Source organism: Lissotriton helveticus, chromosome 8, assembly GCF_964261635.1.
Source record: "Lissotriton helveticus chromosome 8, aLisHel1.1, whole genome shotgun sequence".
Lineage (NCBI taxonomy): Eukaryota > Metazoa > Chordata > Amphibia > Caudata > Salamandridae > Lissotriton > Lissotriton helveticus.
Genome location: NC_136069.1, coordinates 8,896,880 through 8,914,105, shown reverse-complemented (window position 1 = coordinate 8,914,105; position 17,226 = coordinate 8,896,880). Strand labels below are relative to the sequence as shown.

The following is a 17,226-nucleotide window of genomic DNA, read 5'->3' as shown; positions in this document are numbered from 1 at the left end:
TGACCCTTAGAGTATATCCCGTCATATCCCTTCCTATGTATATAGAGATAACTCTAACGACTAGTCTCCTATGTGACTTTTAGAGTATATCCAGTCTTACCCCTTCCCTATGTATATAGAGATAACTCTAATCACTAGAATATGCAGTAGTCCGCTATGCTCTCTACCATTCCTATGTGACTGTTAGAGTATATCCATGTGTATTCCTTCCCTATGTATATAGAGATAACTCTAACAACTAGTCTCCTATGTGACTTTTAGAGTATATCCAGTCTTACCCCTTCCCTATGTATATAGAGATAACTCTAATCACTAGAATATGCAGTAGTCCGCTATGCTCTCTACCATTCCTATGTGACTCTTAGAGTATATCCATGTGTATCCCCTCCCTATATAGATAGAGATATCACTAGTATATGCCTAGAGTATATCCATTTGTATCTCCTCCTTGTGTGACTTTATCTCTTGTACATTTGCAATTTTTCCTGTTTGTACCTTTTTTGTAACGCATGTAATCCTAAATCCGTATGTTTTCAACTGGTTCTTATGTAAAGCAAAAATTTGCAATTTTTTTACGCATGTAATCCTTAGTCCTTATGTTTTCAACTGGAGCTTATGTAAAGCGCTCTGACACCTTCGGGTAAAGTTCGCGCTGTATAAAATTGCACAAATAAATAAATGTCACTCAATTACACTGAAATTCTGAAAATGTCACACATAAGTAATCTCAAACCTTGGCAGCTATGGCTGCTAGAGACACCTTTCATGAGTGCTGCCAGGTCTCAGACCCGGCAGGACCCGCCTCACTTAAACCTTGGGGCTGGGCAGTGGCCTGCTGCATGGAGTCAAGCAGAGGCACGTGCTCCTTGACACCTGCAGGCAGCCAACCAATCAGCGTGGACGCCGCCTGTGCAGGCTGCTCAGCGTGGCCCCGCCTGACGTCATCACGCCAGGGTTCCAAGATGGCGCTGCGCAGGGCCTGCCGGGCGGCGTGCGGGGTTCGACCCTTCCTGCGGGGTCTGGCGGGGGTCGGCGGCGGAGCGGGAGCGGAGCCGGCGCCTCAGGTACCCCCCGGGGCTGGGCCGGGGTGAGGGGCGGTGGAGGGAGCGGACGGCAGCGCGGGGGGCTGACGCAAGCACCGGGGGCTGACGCACGCACCGGGGGCACGGAAGCAGGAAGTGTTACCGTAAACCATGTAATGCAGGGTCCGTGACATCTGACGTCCGCTCGAAGCAGAGCGTCACGACGCGGAGCCTGTTACCGTACGCCTTCGTGTATAAGCGCATGCAATAATATAAGACTGCAGAGAACACCAACGACGCGGAGCCTGCTACCGTGCGCCTTCGTGTATAAGCGCACACCATAATATAAACACTGCACAGGACACCAGCTCTTAGCAGCCCCTCTGTGCCAGGGCATTATTGGTGCAGGGAGCACGGTGGGGGCCACAGCCCCTGGGGCAAACTTGGAATACCCCTGATTACAAGGGCCATTACTGGTGCATGAACAAGATCACACTGGGCGCACCAGCCCATGGTGCAAACGTGCAAGTACCCCCTGCTGTTCAATGAGAGTGTGTTGAGAGGTCCAAGTTTCAATTCTGCATATGTGTGACATGTATACATCAGCAGTGAGTTTAAATGTGCCATTCTGCTGCTGTATGTGTACCTGGCACTATAAGGCTCGTGGAACTAAACAATGATGTCCATGAAATAAGATTAATTTTACATAACGTTGTGCTTTAGAAGGTGCTTATTAAACCTGCAACTCTCCTCCAAGGCAGTTTCCTTCTGTAGTAAAGGAGCAGGAAACCGTCGACGTCTTGAGTAGGTTTATCCATGGAGCTACATGGAAGAGGAGCCAGAAGGAAAGCAACCAACTCCAACAGACAAACTCAAGAGTGACTTATGTACATTGTAATGTTCCTAGGCAGCACTTCACATTCTAAATAGAACAAAACCATTACAATAAATAGCTAACGTAAGTATATAATTATATAATAGTACAGAGGAATCCATTACTAAAAGAAGCACAACACAGAATATTACAGCTTCTTTTACTGATCAGCTTATCCTGGTCTAGTCCTTTCCCCGGGGGACCACTGCCTGCTCTCCCCGACTTATCTGCTTTCCCTCGCCTCATCTATTGTTAGTTTCGCCTCATTATGATCACTTGCACAGGCGCCGTTTTCTCTTTATTCTTGCCCACCTGCATTTCCTCTCGCTTCTATATTTAGGTTATTGTTAATCTCCAGTGATTTGTTTCCATATGTAAGAGCACTTTTCTTTTGCCTCACTCATGAATGCTGTGCTCAGTCTGTGAAGCACTCAAATGCCTTTAGACCATGTTTACACTGAATGAAACTGCAAAAAAAAAAACATTTGGTGTTATCCCTCTTCGCACACATGGCTAGCCTGTTCCAAAAAACTATGACTTTTCATCTGCTGTTTTTAATTTGGAAATAGTGTGTGCAAAGATCCCTACACCAATCATGCCATCTGTGCAGAAAAGATTAACTGATGATTCTGTTGCCAGGTGGCGACATTTCTAACACAGGTGAACTTAATCCTTTCCATCTTTATATGTCAAACACATCCATTGCCCTCTATACCTGCAGTGATCTCAACCATCTACTCATGTGAATAGGCCTCCGGCACACATTAACCGCCCCTCCCTATATCTGCCACCCTTAAATTCTGCATAACATAATGTGTATTGGTAAACTGCCTGTTCACCCCAGCAGTGGTATCTCGTTGCTGCCTGAAATAACAAATATGTATTATTACCCAAGTCAAGTCAAGTATTTCTTTATTCGGTTTTTAGCAGGTAAAAAACCATAAAAGCAGTTACATAAAACATTTACATTTCGTGATCAACTTTAAAACGAAATACTGACACTTAATACAACATTTTACGTATAAAAACAAATACATTATAAATAATTAAAAGTATTTACAGAGACATCGGTCCCGATTTACTCTATTGATTCATATTTATCAGAATTCAGCTACAGATTCAATCGATGGCGGAAAATATATTAAAAAAATTTTACAATAATTTTCAACATCCACTCCTCGCTCAGCGATTGTAAGAATAGCAAGGCCGCACGACATCTTCTTATTCCAACATGTCTTAATAATGGTATAAGCCAGTTCTTTCTATGCTCTCTATAGAACTTACAAAAAAGAAGGTGTGAATAGTGGCCTGAGTTGAGGACTCATCGCAGGGACATAAAGATAAAACAGAATCCCAGTTATTTTTTTCCGGGAAAGCGACCAAACGGTGGAAAATGGTTAACCTAAATCTTATTAAGAGAAATCTCTCAAAGATGGTTAGATCATAGGTTAAATATGGCTGAATTGATGTAGTTATCTGTACAGCAACACTGTGTTGAACAGATGGTTTGGAGGCTTCATTCACTAATCGAATTTCTTCTAGGTGAACCAGCGAGAGTGCCTGTAGGGCCTTTCTAGATAATGACCGGATTGTTGTGGGATCCAAATAATATTTTTCCAATCCTAGGTCATGTAGAAAGCCTTTTATATATGCCAACCAACCTATCTTAAGTGAGTGGTCCAGGGACATGCAATCAAGAATAATTTGCTGGGTAAGTGTGTTTTTTTCCGCCGACCATATACGATGCCAGAGAAGAAGTGGCTGTATTTTTACTAGGGCCATGATATAGGAGGTTCCCAGTTCAGTATGGCAAACAAGAGTGGATGTACTTTTGGGTACAACTAGGAGAAATCGAATACATTTATTTTCTGCTTGTTGTAGGTTTTTAGTGTTCGCATACCCCCACACTCCTGCGCCGTATAACGCCACTGACTGACATTTGGCTCTGTATATCTTTAGGAGTTCTGCTGGTGGTCTCCTTCCTAGTTTTTGAGAAATTTACCAGAGCCATCATAGTTCTTGCTAGGTGAAATTTTCTGGACTCTATTGCGGTAACCCAATTTAATTTATGGTCGATAGTGATACCCAGATATGAATAATGTGGTGTTTCTTCCAGTTTCTCCTTGTTTAAGAATATACTTTTTCGTTTTTGTTTAACTGGACCAACACTCATAACGAAAGTTTTTTTAATATTGATACGTAAATCCAAATCACCCATAAATTGGGAATACCTGTTTAAAGCCTTCTGGAGCTAGGGGAGTGTGTGCCAATATCAGGGCATCGTCTGCATAGAGCAATGACGGGATCGGGCGATTATTAACTTGAGGAAGGTCCTGGCTCCCATTCAGCATGGCTTGTTCTAGGCCGTTGGTATAAAGCGTGAAAAGAAAGGGAGCCAAGACACATCCTTGTCTCACTCCCCTTTCCACTCCAAACGATGCCGATAACTCCCCTTTAGCGCCGAACCTCACCATGGCTGTGGCACTTGTATAAAGTTCGCGTAGGAAATTTACCAAAGGTAAATCCACCCCCATATTCAGCAGTATTGACCACAGTTTGATGTGACAGACGCAGTCAAAGGCTGCGGACAGATCCACATATACCATGTGGATACTGCCCGCTTTTGCACGTACATATTTCTCTGCAAGCAAAGTTAAGTTTAATGCCTGTTCCACTGTCCCTAAACCCTCCCTGAAACCGAAATGGATATCTGAGAGTATCCTGCCATCCTCCGCCCACTGCTGCAGTCGCTCCAGGATAATCCTGCCCGCGACTTTACCCAGTGAGTCCAGCAGGGAGATCGGACGGTAACATGATACCTCCTGGCGGTTCCCCTTTTTAAAAATGGGGACCATGATTGATTTGGACCATGAGTCCAATAGTCCCACCTCACAAGTTGCCTTAAGCACCCTTGTAAGTAGTGGTGCCCAGAGATCTTGATTAGCTTTAAATAGGTCTATTGGGACACCAGCGGGTCCCGGGGCTTTATTACTTTTACTGACCTTGATGGCTAGTTGGACTTCAGCAAGGTCAATATCTATTTCCATTGGATAGGTAGGGGAAAGTGGAACGACAGTAGGATGTACGGTTGCGTCCGGTGGTCCCCCTCCGAATATCTTTGAGAAATAATCGACCCAGGTCGATTCGTCGATTGCCACATCAATAGATAGTTGGTTCTCTTGGTCTATTAAAAAAGGAGATTTTACCACTGCCCAAAATGCAGAACTATTTTTAACGGTACAGCGCCTATGTAGCTGTTCCCATAAAGCCTGTTTAAGTTCTGTTTTCCTTTCCTCTAGAACAGTTTTATACTCCTGTCTCAAAATTGCTATCTCTTGGGGCACCCTTTTAGGGTTTCCTAATGCGACCTTCAGTTTAGAGTGCGCAGCTGTACATCTGTGGTTAAACCACCCCGCTTTCTTCTCCTGAGTGTTTTTAGATTTTACAAATAGTGCGGCGTTTATTGCTTCTATGACCACCTTTAAGTTTGTTATTACTTCTTCACTACTAGCCAATAAATCTAGGCATTTGAGAATTGAGCTATATGCCCTATTTATGACTAACTTTAGGATTTTTTGAGGGTCAATTTTTCTCCATTTTAGGGAAAATCCATTTAGTTTATCCAAATGTAAGGCATTTTGAGTCAGTGCCCAGGCTATGCTTTGTGTGCTCTCCTCACGCAAAGGATGAAATGTTATAGTGCGAGCACAGTGGTCGCTATGTATGTTTATAAGGGTTTGAAAGTTGGTAACACGATTCCCCAGTGTGTTTGAAGTCAAGATAAAATCAATAGTAGTTTGACTCCCTCTACCAATAAATGTTGCGTCCAACCTCTGGGTGGAAGGGTTCACTTTATTTGCGACTTTAAGGTCCAGATCTAGAACGAGTCCATTTAAGCAATTCCCGTAACTAGAATGGGAAAAATGTACCAAAGGTAACCCATTCTCGTCCGTTGAGCTACAAAGATTATGGTTACAGTGTTCACAGGGATGTTGATTAAAGTCACCCCCCCACAGAATGGTAGCCCCCTTTACAGAAGCCTGGGACATTTTTTATATTTGGGAACCCAGCTGTCGCACAACAGTCAGCAGCTCACCAACCGGGAGGTTGTTGTAAAAGTTTACCAATAATACTATATCATCTTTACCACAACAGAGAGATAGAATTTGGTAGTTTATTTCCAGGGCTATCGGAGTAATACCAAGACCCTTTATTGTATTTGAAATGAATGTTGTCATCCCGCCTTTTGCTCTCCCTGAAGTTGTGTTTGTTGCAGGTGAGAAAAAGGTTTTATAGCCTACCATATGAGTTTCTGTTTTTAACCAAGTCTCCTGGAGGGATATTATGTTATATTTCTGCAACAGACATGTCCCTAAGCCATTTTCTATCTTCGATCTTAAGCCAGCAATGTTCCAAAATAAGAACACAATCGTAGAGTATTCTTTACCTGGGCAGGTTTTTGTTAACCCTACTGGTTGTTCCAAGGACGGCTCATTACTATGGCCCAATGGTCCTATTTTTCCCAGCGTGTTAATGGGCAATATTAATTCTTCCACCATGGGGCACTTATTAACTGCCTTACTCTGGATTGTCGATCTATATCGAATAGGTTTCGGGGTTTCTAGCTGTTTACAACCCCTTGGATTGGCTGTTTGGTTTTGTGAGCTTACTAGTTGATTTGGAGCATAATCGGCCGCAGTCTCCTGGGTAGAAAGTCAATCAACTCCTTCTAGCCCAGAAAGCAGGGAGAAGTGATTGTAAATAGGGACATTGAAGTCGGATTCAAGGCCATTTAAACCAAAGTTTCTTGTAGTAAGCCCATAAAGGGGCCTTGATCTTGAGGGGTGAGTGAATATGGATTGAGGGTAGAAATAGCTATGATTGCAGGTGGAGATTTCTTCCCCTCTTTTCTCCGAGTACCAGTCACTTATGTGTCTGGTTGCTCTGCGATCCCTAAAATGTATTATAATAACGTCCCCTCTAATATCCTTTGGTCTAGAACCTACCCACCCAAGTCTTCTGACATGAAGAATTTCCCCATTTATGTTGGGGGGTAGTGGCCTATTACTACTCAGCCAAAATATAACTTTGTTCTTAAGTTCCCTGAAACCCTCATGTTTTCCCGCTGTTAGTTCTGGTACCCCTGTTAAAATTACGACATAGGGTGCCGCCTCTGGTGGTAAATCAATTTTTTGCTGATCTGGCATTTGGAATTTGGCGGAAGTAGACTTCCCAAGTTCGCTAATCTTGGGGTTATTGATATTTTTATTCTGTCCATCCGATCTTTCCTCCCTGTTAGTCGTTTGGGGTTCAGCTGGAAGAGGGTTCGTAGGGACAGTAATCTGCAGATTGTCTATGGTTTTTTCGTGGCTATCCATGCTCGCTTCGTAGTGTTTGGACTGTCGTTTATCTTTTATCATAGGAACCATTTTGTCCTTAGCTTGTAGAGTTTGTGGAATTTTACTGGATACTTTCTTGACTGGTATTGGCCTTAGTTGTGTCTTACAAATTTATTGATTGTTACTAGGCTTAGCAATTTCTATAACCAGTTCTGTATTCTTCTGAATGGCCTTTTCTATAGAGCCTATTTGTTCACTCATTCTTTTTAGTCGCTCTGCTAGCGGAAGTATTAATGATTTGACTAGTTTCTCCATACCGCACATTAACTCACTAGTTAAGTGGGTGGATGGGGTGTAATGATCCTGAGCATACTTGCCCAGATTTTTCCCAGTATTCTTGGGGAATTCCTAGATAATTTGGATGTTTTTTCTTTTCTCTGGTTATGTTGTGTAGCCCCGCTTGTCGTATTTCTAGTTGTTTTTGTGTAGGCTGTTAAACTATTCTGTGTTCCCTTAAATGAGGAGTCTCTAGAGGAGATGATCGATAGTTCCTCCTCTGAAGTAATATCTAAGTGGTGAGCAGTAGATGACTTGTCTGTGTGTGCTATCGATGGGGATGTTTGATCCTGAAGTTGTAATGGAATGCTGATGTCAGCATCATAAGATTTTTGGGAAGTTTGGGTCGGTGGAGTGGTAACTAGCTGTATTTTGCCCAAGGATGAGCGCTTACTATACGGCTGTTCTATAGATAAGCGCCTTTCCGTCAGTTCGATCTCTCGTTCAAGTGCGGATGTAGCCTTAGAAATTAAGAGATCCAGAGTCTCTTGGACAGAACCACCCACCGCAGATTTTCTAGATTTTCTCTGACGACCACTCATGTTCCTATGATGTATAATGTGTCTACACAATATATATATATATATATATATATAAGGGAATAAACCAAGAGTAGACAATAACTCAATAGAACTATTGAGTTTTTGAGAGACTGACGATGAAACACTGTATATAATTAGGAATAATTGCATTTTCTTTATTTCTATAGTGACTTATTGGCGAACTGCTTGAAACTGTCATTTTTCTGAAGATTGATGATGATATTAGATATATAGGGATAAATACTTGTATGTCATAATTGTTACAGAATTTTTATTTGCAAACTCTTTCACACTGTGATAGTTTTTAACCGTGAATTGTACCTATATTGCCTGCATGGTTTCACATGTATTTTAACACTTGATCTCTTGATTTTTATCTATTGTGAATTATATTGTCTTTTTTATGTGGGAAACAAATAAATTTATGAATAAAAATAACTCTTATCAAAGTTAGAATCTTGTTCGGAGAACATATATTGAGGCTCTTGGTTATTTTTCAGTCATATATCGTACCTAACTCATGTTGGGATTTTGGTTGCCTAGGAAGTTTCAAATATTTGATAATTACCCTGTCCTAGAAACTATACACGGAATCAGGGGGTCCTTGTTTTACAAAGAATATATATATATATATATATATATATATATATATATATATATATATGTGTGTCAGCAAGAAAGCGGGGCTGGTGACCGTCGGTGCCCTCATCAACCCACTTGGGACAATAACTGTGTTTTAATGGGAAAATGAACAGCGCCCTCAAACTGTTACCACGAAGCTAGATATTGCAATATCGGGGATTCCTTGATAGCGCCTGTGTTGGACCAAGCCGGCCAGATAGGGAATGCTTTAGTTATGAATATCGTATAGATATTGGCCTTGTGCCATAACTATACCCGTCTGTGCTGTCACACATCACTTGTAAAAAGTGTATGTGCGTGGTTCCACGTCTTGAAAATGGCCTGTATGATGGGGTGGACGGTCCTGCGTTCCCGGGAGCGGTGAGAGTTGTATAGTATACAGAGCCTGGGGCTGGCACCGATACCATGGCGCTCTGTGTGGACCCAGAGTGGGTCTTTAGTCCTAGTCCACAATAGGTAGACAAGCTGAGATAGGTGGGGTGTGGTAGACTAGTGCCCCACGCTCAGCAGGCTCAGTGTCGAAATTCTCATTGTTGGTCTCATGTCTCCAAATGAACCATTTAATGCCTTTGTCAAAATCTTGCAGCATAGAGTTCTCGACCACCAGAGGGAAAATACCCAGGATGTACGTGAAGCGTGGTACTATCACCATTTTAACCGCTGCACTCTTCTCCAGAGGGACAGGTTAAGGTGTGTTAATTCTGTATATTCCTGTTTAGTTTTGGCTAAGAGTGGGACTAGTTTATTTGGTATTGTCCTTTCCAGTCCTCTGTTAATGTATACCCCCAGATATTTCAATCTCGCTCTCCATTGGAAATTATAGTCTGCTATGGCCGCTTTTGTGGTGATCCCAGAAAGCTGTATAGCCTCTGTTGCTCCAGTTTGATCTGTTAGCCCGCAGACTTCGAGAGGCGTTTAATGGTAGACACGAGGGTCAGCAGAGATGTGGGGAGGTCCGCATGGGTGAGTAGGATATCTTTGGCATACAGTAGAATCTTTGAGGCATCTCCTGGGGTGAGGATTCCTACTGTATGAGGATTTTGCTGAATGGCGGCCTCTAATGGCTCCAGGGTGAGTAGGAACAACAGAGGGGAGAGGGGCAGCATTGGCGAATCGCCCTCCTGATCTCAATGGAGTCCAAAAGGAAAGCTCTGAAGCTGACCTGTGCAGTGAACGCTTCGTATAGCCATTGGACTTTAGAAATAACGTTGTCGCCAAGTTCTAACCACCGGAGTATCCAGTAGAGATAGGTCCATTCGATGAAGCAGAGTGCCTTCTCTGCGTTTAGAAAAATGGTAACCCTTTCCTCTGCAGAATCCTTTGAAAGCCATAATATGGGGATAGGGTGCAGAGATAATTGGGTGACACACTTTGCCCATACCTTTAAAATGTCTATGCCTGTACAGAGTGGGAGCATTGCAGAGGCGGCTAGATTGTCGTACAAGGCAGGAAGATGAGACTAAATGGCGCAGAACCTGTGTGGGTAAGGAGGAAAGGTCTAAGGCTAGTCGACTGCCAAACCTAGGTTGGTAATGGGGATGGTCAGTTGAATCTCTTGAGACATGTTGAGTCAAGAATACATTGATCCATATTGATGAAGTGTAGCTTGAAGAGCAGAGTCTTGAACCTCTTTCTCAAGTCTTGGATGGATGGAACCTTGAAGAGTGTTTCTTGGATGTCATTTCACCCTCTGGGAGTGTTGCAGGAGAAAGCCGGGCATCTTATTTTCTCTTAGTTGCCTCTCTTGGCCTCTACGATAGCTGCCTCTGGTATGACAGCAGATTATTGGAGACCTCTTGATATTTTGAAGCAAGACACCTGAGTACCACCATAGTGGGCCAATTTGTATATGATCTTACTAGCGTAGACGAGGATGCGTATGTAAAGAGAGCAAACCTATTCTCCGAGTTCTCCAGTGCCAAACTTTCCCAAGGCAAACTACGACATGGAGGGTACTTTTCAAGGGAGTAAATATTACCTCTAATAAGGGTGAGAAAAGACTAAAGCTTTCAGCATCTAAGGTCCAACTTGGCAAAGCTGGAAAAATGTATGTGATCCGGTCTTGGTTAGGTCTGCAGCGTGTATCCTGCGAAAGACCTTTTGGGGACGTGTCGCCAGCTGACCTGGAAAACCACTTTGCACATTGGCTTTTTGTTTTGTCACTCATATTTTCTTGCTTTATATTTGATGTTTTTATTTGTTTTAGCCTGTCCACCTAGTCTTTTTCCCTCCTGTGGCGCACAATCTGTTAACCATCTCTCTGACTGGCTCCTTTTGTCCTTGCACAAGTGTCTGCTTTCAGGAACTATTTTTCTTTTTCTAAAAGCTCTGCATGAGTGAATGAGTTTCCCCTGCTCTCGGTTTTCCCACTTCTCCCAGCATATTTATTTTCATAACATTATAAAAGTTCTACTCTCAACACCTTTTCCCTTTGAGCCTCTCTCAGTGTATTTACCAATTTTATACAGCTTTGCGCTTCCGCTTGTACATTTAATTTCTTACTGTTAACACTATACTATTTTAAAACACTTAAACCATGCTCCTCTTCAGCATTCCATGAGAGTGCATTTGTTCATACCACTAGGCTTCTTTGCCCGCTTCTCTCACCACATTTCTTTTAGACATTGTCAACATTTTACTTTCCACAACTTTGAGCCGCACTCCAGTGCACTTTAACTCCACCATCTTACTCGCTCACTTCCACCCCCTCTCCGTTGCTCTCTCTGCTTGCTCCCCTCCTCTGTGTTGCTCCCCCCCACCTGTACCTCCTTGTTGCTTCTCACCTGCGCATCCCTGGGTTGCTCTCCGTCTGCCCTCCTGTTTCTTTTCTGTCCTCTGTGATTCCGCTCTCTCTGTGTTGCTCCCCCCCACCTGTACTTCTGTGTTGCTTCCCATCTACCCTCGTCTAGCTTCTTTGTCCTCTGTGATTCCGCTCTCTGTGTTGTGTCCCCCACTTGCACCTGATTTTTTTTTCTTCAGTTTTTTAAAATTATTGATCCAACTTTGATTGGTAAACAAAAACTAAAAATGTTTGTGTCATTTTGTAGGCCCGTGTTTGCATGGTGCATGCACTTACTAATTAAAGCAGCCAGATTTGTAGGTTTTTTCCCATGTTTATTAGTTATGCTGCACAGCATCAGGTTTGCGTCCCAAAGACTGTACCTGTTGGCTTTGCGAGTGCTTTTTTATTTAGGCAGCAGTTGGCAAGGTCATTTGTACAGGTTGGATTGTTTCAGGAGTGGCTGGATTTTTCCCATGTCGGGGGCTGCGGCAAAGCTACCCTGTAGATAGTGTTTTGTGCCACTGCTCCTGTTATTGCCTGGTTGATGGGGGGTGAAATCCTTTTCTTCGAGGGTGGCTTTCAGAGACTGGAGTATGCCTTTCAGGGCTTCGCTGAAGGCTTGATGATTGGTGTGATTGAAGTGTAGAGTTTCAGTATTAGGGTACTATTGTTGTGGTGTTGAATTTTCTCAATCTTGCCTTTGATGAAGTTTATGATGCAACCATTATCCTTTCATTGTTTGATAATTGATTCTCCTAAGGGGCTTGGGCAAGGTTTGATGGCTTTGACGTGTCCCTGTTTTGGTTTAATTCCTCACTGTTTCTCCTTTCGTAGTTTGTGATGTTGGCTTTGGGGAGAGTTCACTTCAGGTGATGCAGAGCTGTTTGGTGATGGTGAGATCATCAGGCCTCTGTGCGCATCTCCCTTTCTTTTTCTATCATCTGATGTTGAGTTTGAGGTTCTTGTTGGTGGATGGTTCGAGCCTCAAGGTTCAACAGTTCACTAGTACATGATTCCTTCGGTCGTTCGAAGCGTGTTCCCTTTCTGTAGTAGTGTTTTGACATCCGTGTTGGGGTTTGGCGAGACTCCCAGAATTGTGCCACGTCCTTGTGGTGGTATGTAGGCACATGTTTTACTAAGGATCTGCTCTTAGTCTTCATGGAATTATTATGGCCGACGTGAACCTAGATGTTGCAATGTTTTTTGTGGGTTGATTGTGAGATGCGTTGTGTGATGTTGCTGGCTTCCAGTTTGTCCTTTGTAGAGCATTTTGCAGATGTTGAAATCATCAAGCAATAGGCCATTGAACGAGCCGGTGGAGGCAGCCTTGACACGGTTGGATATCTCAGTGATGGATATTAGATTGGTGTAGTCTGAGGCTGGCCTGGATTTCGAAGTTGCTGAAGGCAGTGATTTTTGGAGGATGGAAAGTGGCACAGATTGGTGGATGCCTGCACCACCGCCCGGTGTGTTATGTGCTGTGGCCCTGTTCATTAGGACCTGGAGGAAATAGGATGTGGTTAGCGTGAGTCAAATCAAAATGCCTTCCAGGTTATTCAAGTTGAAAATGTCGGGCATGGTCCCATGTGGGACAGTAGAGTGGTTCTTAGTAAATATGAGACCGCGATGAGTTGTTTCAGTGGGAGTTTGGTGACCATGTTTGGTTTTGGGATAGTGGTGTGCTGCTGTGAGATCTGCAGGTCATATGAGCGGGGATGTGACGCCCTGGTGCATTCAGCATACACATGCGTGATGGGTGTGGGATGCGGGATGCTGGCACTTGGGACCCTGCAGAGACCCTAACATGCATTGCTATGGTCTTCTTCTGTCCTTGGAAGAGGTTATCCTGAGGATCGCAGAGAGGAGGAGAGGTGGAACTGGCCTTGCTCTCTTGTTTGGCTGGAAGGAGTAGCGGTAGTGTTAGAAACTCTTTGCAGGCTGGCCAAAACCTTAACTGGGAACTGGATTCTTTGATTGTCGTGATTCCATCCCTTATTTGAGCTGGTTCTTCTAACTCTGTCCTGAGCTGTTGCCATGACTGTTATTGAGTGCACATGTCTCTGGCAGCCTGCAGCGCCCCCTGTGTACGTCCACTATAGGCTAAGTCCACTAGAGGGCCCTGGACATGGAGTTCCCTCCTGAAAGCGAAGGCCCCAGCTCAAGTGTTCGTGTTTTGTTGTGGATTCTGTAGCAGTGCCCAAAGGTTTTAAGCATTGCAGAGTATTCTGGAAACTATCCTTGACTTGAAAGTGTCACCGATCGCCTGTTTTATCTTTAGTCCTTTTATCAGGCTGGAGGCGTTTGCAGCCTCATTCTTAAACTTGCATTGCGTTGAGTCCTTAAGTGACCCAGACAGGTCTGATTGTCCCACATGTGCCTAGGGGACGGGGTTCTAACCCTCGCGGGAATCAACGCTTCTCATGTTGTGAGTGGCACTCCTTTTCCCACATGTGCCTATGGGTTCTAACCCTTGGGGGAATCAACGCTTCTCATGTTGTGAGAGGCACTCCTTTTCCCACATGCACCTATGGGTCCCAACCTTTGGGGGAATCTTCGCTTTCCATGGTGTGACTAGCACTCCTTTTCCCGCATGCGCCTATGGGTTCCAACCCTTGGGGGAATCATTGCTTTCCATGTTGTGAGTGGTGCTCCTATCCGCACATGTGCTTGGGGGTTCCAGCCCTTGGGGGATCAATGCTTCTAATCTTGTGATGGCACTCCTTTTCCCTATCATGCTTAGGGGTTCCAACGATCTGGGGATCATCGCTTCCAATGTTGTGAGTGGCATTCCTTTTCTCACATCTTCCTAGGGGGCGGGGTTCCAACCCCCGGGGGATCAACGCTTCTCCTGTTGTGAGTGGCACTCTGTTTCCCACATGGCCTAGGTGTTCCAACCCTCGGGGGAATCAACACTTCACGTTGTGAGTGGCTGAGTGGCACTCCCTTTCGCACACCCTTGGGGAAATCAACGCGTTTAGTGGCACTGCCTTTCGCACATGTGCCTAGGGGTGCCAGCCCACTGGAGAATCCTCTTTTCCTATGTTTTGAGTACCACTCTGTGGAAAAAAAGAAAAAATTCCGGACTCTGAGTAAATTGTATTACCTCTCTTTATTGCATCCACCACAAGTAACAAAGGCAGGTTGCACAACACTCATTTTCCCACATGTGCCTTGGTGTTCCAGTGCTTGTGGCATGTGCCTAGGGCTTCCATTGACTGGGGTCCAACGCTTCCCATGTTGTGAGCTGCCAGTGGCACAGTGCTGAAGTCCTGCCTCTACTGTGTGCCAGCCAGGAGCCAGAGTGAGCCGTGAGCTTCTCATGGTGCAGCGTAGTTTGACCCCATGCAGGTGTACCCGGTGTGGTGGGTCTGTCGGTAAATCTGTGAAGTCAAGGTGACGCTGAAGCCTGGCAATGGATATGGCTTTGGTTGAGGGTAAAGTCTTGCTGGGCTTGGAAGTCAGAAGCTTCATGCTATGGTGGCCAAGCCCGCGGCGAGCTGATCAGACATGCTCTGTTTTTCCATGGCTGCTCTGTTGGTTGACAACATGAGATTCCTGCGTATGTGGTGGGGTTGGCCCCCTAGAACCGGCGCTGTCCTGCGTCATTTGATTCCCATTAATCATGAGCATGTCGAGCGGCAGCCATGCGCTAGGCCACCCCGCTGCTAGCACAGCAAACCTCTGTCTGGGCACCTACTCCGTCTGTCGCCCCCACCCAGCAGCGGACACTGTGGGGAGACCCAGTGCGGGAAGCCATCCATCATACCGGTCAGAGCTGTCAGCGGGATCCCCTCTGCTCTCTGTCCATGAGCCCTGGCTATCTGTGGGGCGGCAACTTGACGCGACGAGGTGCTACTTATGGGCATCTTGGGCAGGTAGAGCTTGGCTTGCCACCCTGTTGTGTTGAGCTTGCAGAGGAAGGGGTGACAAACTATGAGGACTACACACAGGATGTGTGGGACGCGGCGGTCTTAACCAGGCCTCAAAATCATACAAATGTTACTAGACCTGCAGGACCAGTGACCTAATCTACTCGACATAATTATAATGCTCATGGCCCATAAACGCGTTTCAAATCATGTGATCCTGGGCAAGTATTTTAACTCCCTGAACTGCCATTTTCTTCTTTATCACATATGAAGGCAGCTTCGTGTAGGCAAATTTAACTGGTCTGCTGCACAAAAACAGGGAGGGAAGAGGAGTTGGCCTAAGGGCTAGGGCGGTCGACCTCGAATCTGGGGAACTGAGTTCGAGTCTCGGCAATGACGCTGAACATCCTGTGATTCTGGGCAAATCCCTTAATCTACCTGTGCCTAACAAAAATTAATATGTCCTCGTGTATTGCAACTGGTGCTATGTAAAGCGCTCTGATACCCAATACCTTGGGGTCAAAATTGCGCTATATAAAACTCCGTAAAAAAATGTTTTTTTGATTTAATAGACTAAACGTTTACACCATATGTAGGATTCAGATGTCCCCTGACTTACCTCTTAGTTCTTTAACCATATTGTCATCATGGCAGGGGCAGGAATGTTTCTCAAATTGTGTTTAAAAATGATCACTTTTAATAAATACATGCATGAAGTGGTAGCCAACTTATTTGCAATCAGCAGATTTTCCATTGAAATGGCCACCACGTTTTCCATGGACATGTGGTTTTCCTGATAAAACTATATAGTATTCAGTGTTTGGAAATTAAGTTTCTGCAAATATTTGCCATCTGCACATCACCAAGTAAAGTTTTCTGATTTGTTTTTCTCATATTTAAATATTTGTTTGCATCACACTTCTGAGTTACAGTTCTTTTGATTGCTGATGCATTTTTAAATACTTAAGCTATTCATTTACAAGCTGTTTAAGCGATGTGTTAAAAAAAACTGAAACCTGACATCTTGCAGCCTTTTGTTTCACAATGATTGTCAGACAGCTCACTTGACAAAAACATCGAACTATAATAAGAGAAAGAAAAGTAACCGATTTTACATGATAAGATAAACAATGAGTAAAAAAACAAACTGACATTTGACCTTTGTCCTTGAACAGACAGCAAATGTCAAGATAAAAACAAGATTTAAAGGCGTCTTTATTGTTCATTCCCTTTCTAAATGAACAGAACACCTTTTCCTTCCAGCTTGAGTTCACTCACCAGAACAGACAGAGTAGGTGCTAAAAATAGCTCGACCTGATTAACATCTGACTCGCCATAGCGAGTGGGCTGGTATGTTTTTCAAGGCCTATTTATGTTGCTGTCGTGGTCATCAATGAAGACCGATGGTCCTTAGCTGGAAACACAAGCTGGGACTATTGGGTAGACACCTAGGGCCAGATGTAGGTAATTCTATTTTACCGATTCATAAATACCGAATTTTACCGATTCGGTATTTATGAATCGGTAAAATAGAAGGGGGGAGATTTAGGTAAATTCGGTAATTGAATTACAGAATCTGTAAAAATCGGTATTTACCGAATCGATAAATACCGATTCGGTAATGCCCATTGATTCCTATGGGCCTTGAAGCCCATAGGAATCAATGGGCAATACCGAATCGGTATTTACCGATTCGGTAAATACCGATTTTTGCAAGGGTGCAGGGGGTTCACTCTGACACCCTCTAGCACCACGAATACAGGCATGTGTGCCATGTGGCACAAAGACATGCCCTAAGGGCATGTCTGTCTGTCACATGG

The 17,226-nt window shown here is 44.2% G+C and overlaps 1 protein-coding gene across 1 annotated transcript in view; it reads left to right on the top strand.

Annotated features, from left to right (window-relative positions):
- Window positions 1–946: 946 nt before the first annotated feature.
- LOC144772212 (tryptophan--tRNA ligase, mitochondrial-like) overlaps window positions 947–17,226 on the top strand; it is a 108,832-nt gene continuing 92,552 nt past the window's right edge. Inside the window, exon 1 of the mRNA XM_078656356.1 lies at window positions 947–1,064. Coding sequence (XP_078512482.1) covers window positions 963–1,064 — 102 coding nt within the window. The 5' untranslated portion in view covers window positions 947–962. The remainder of the gene's footprint in view (window positions 1,065–17,226) is intronic.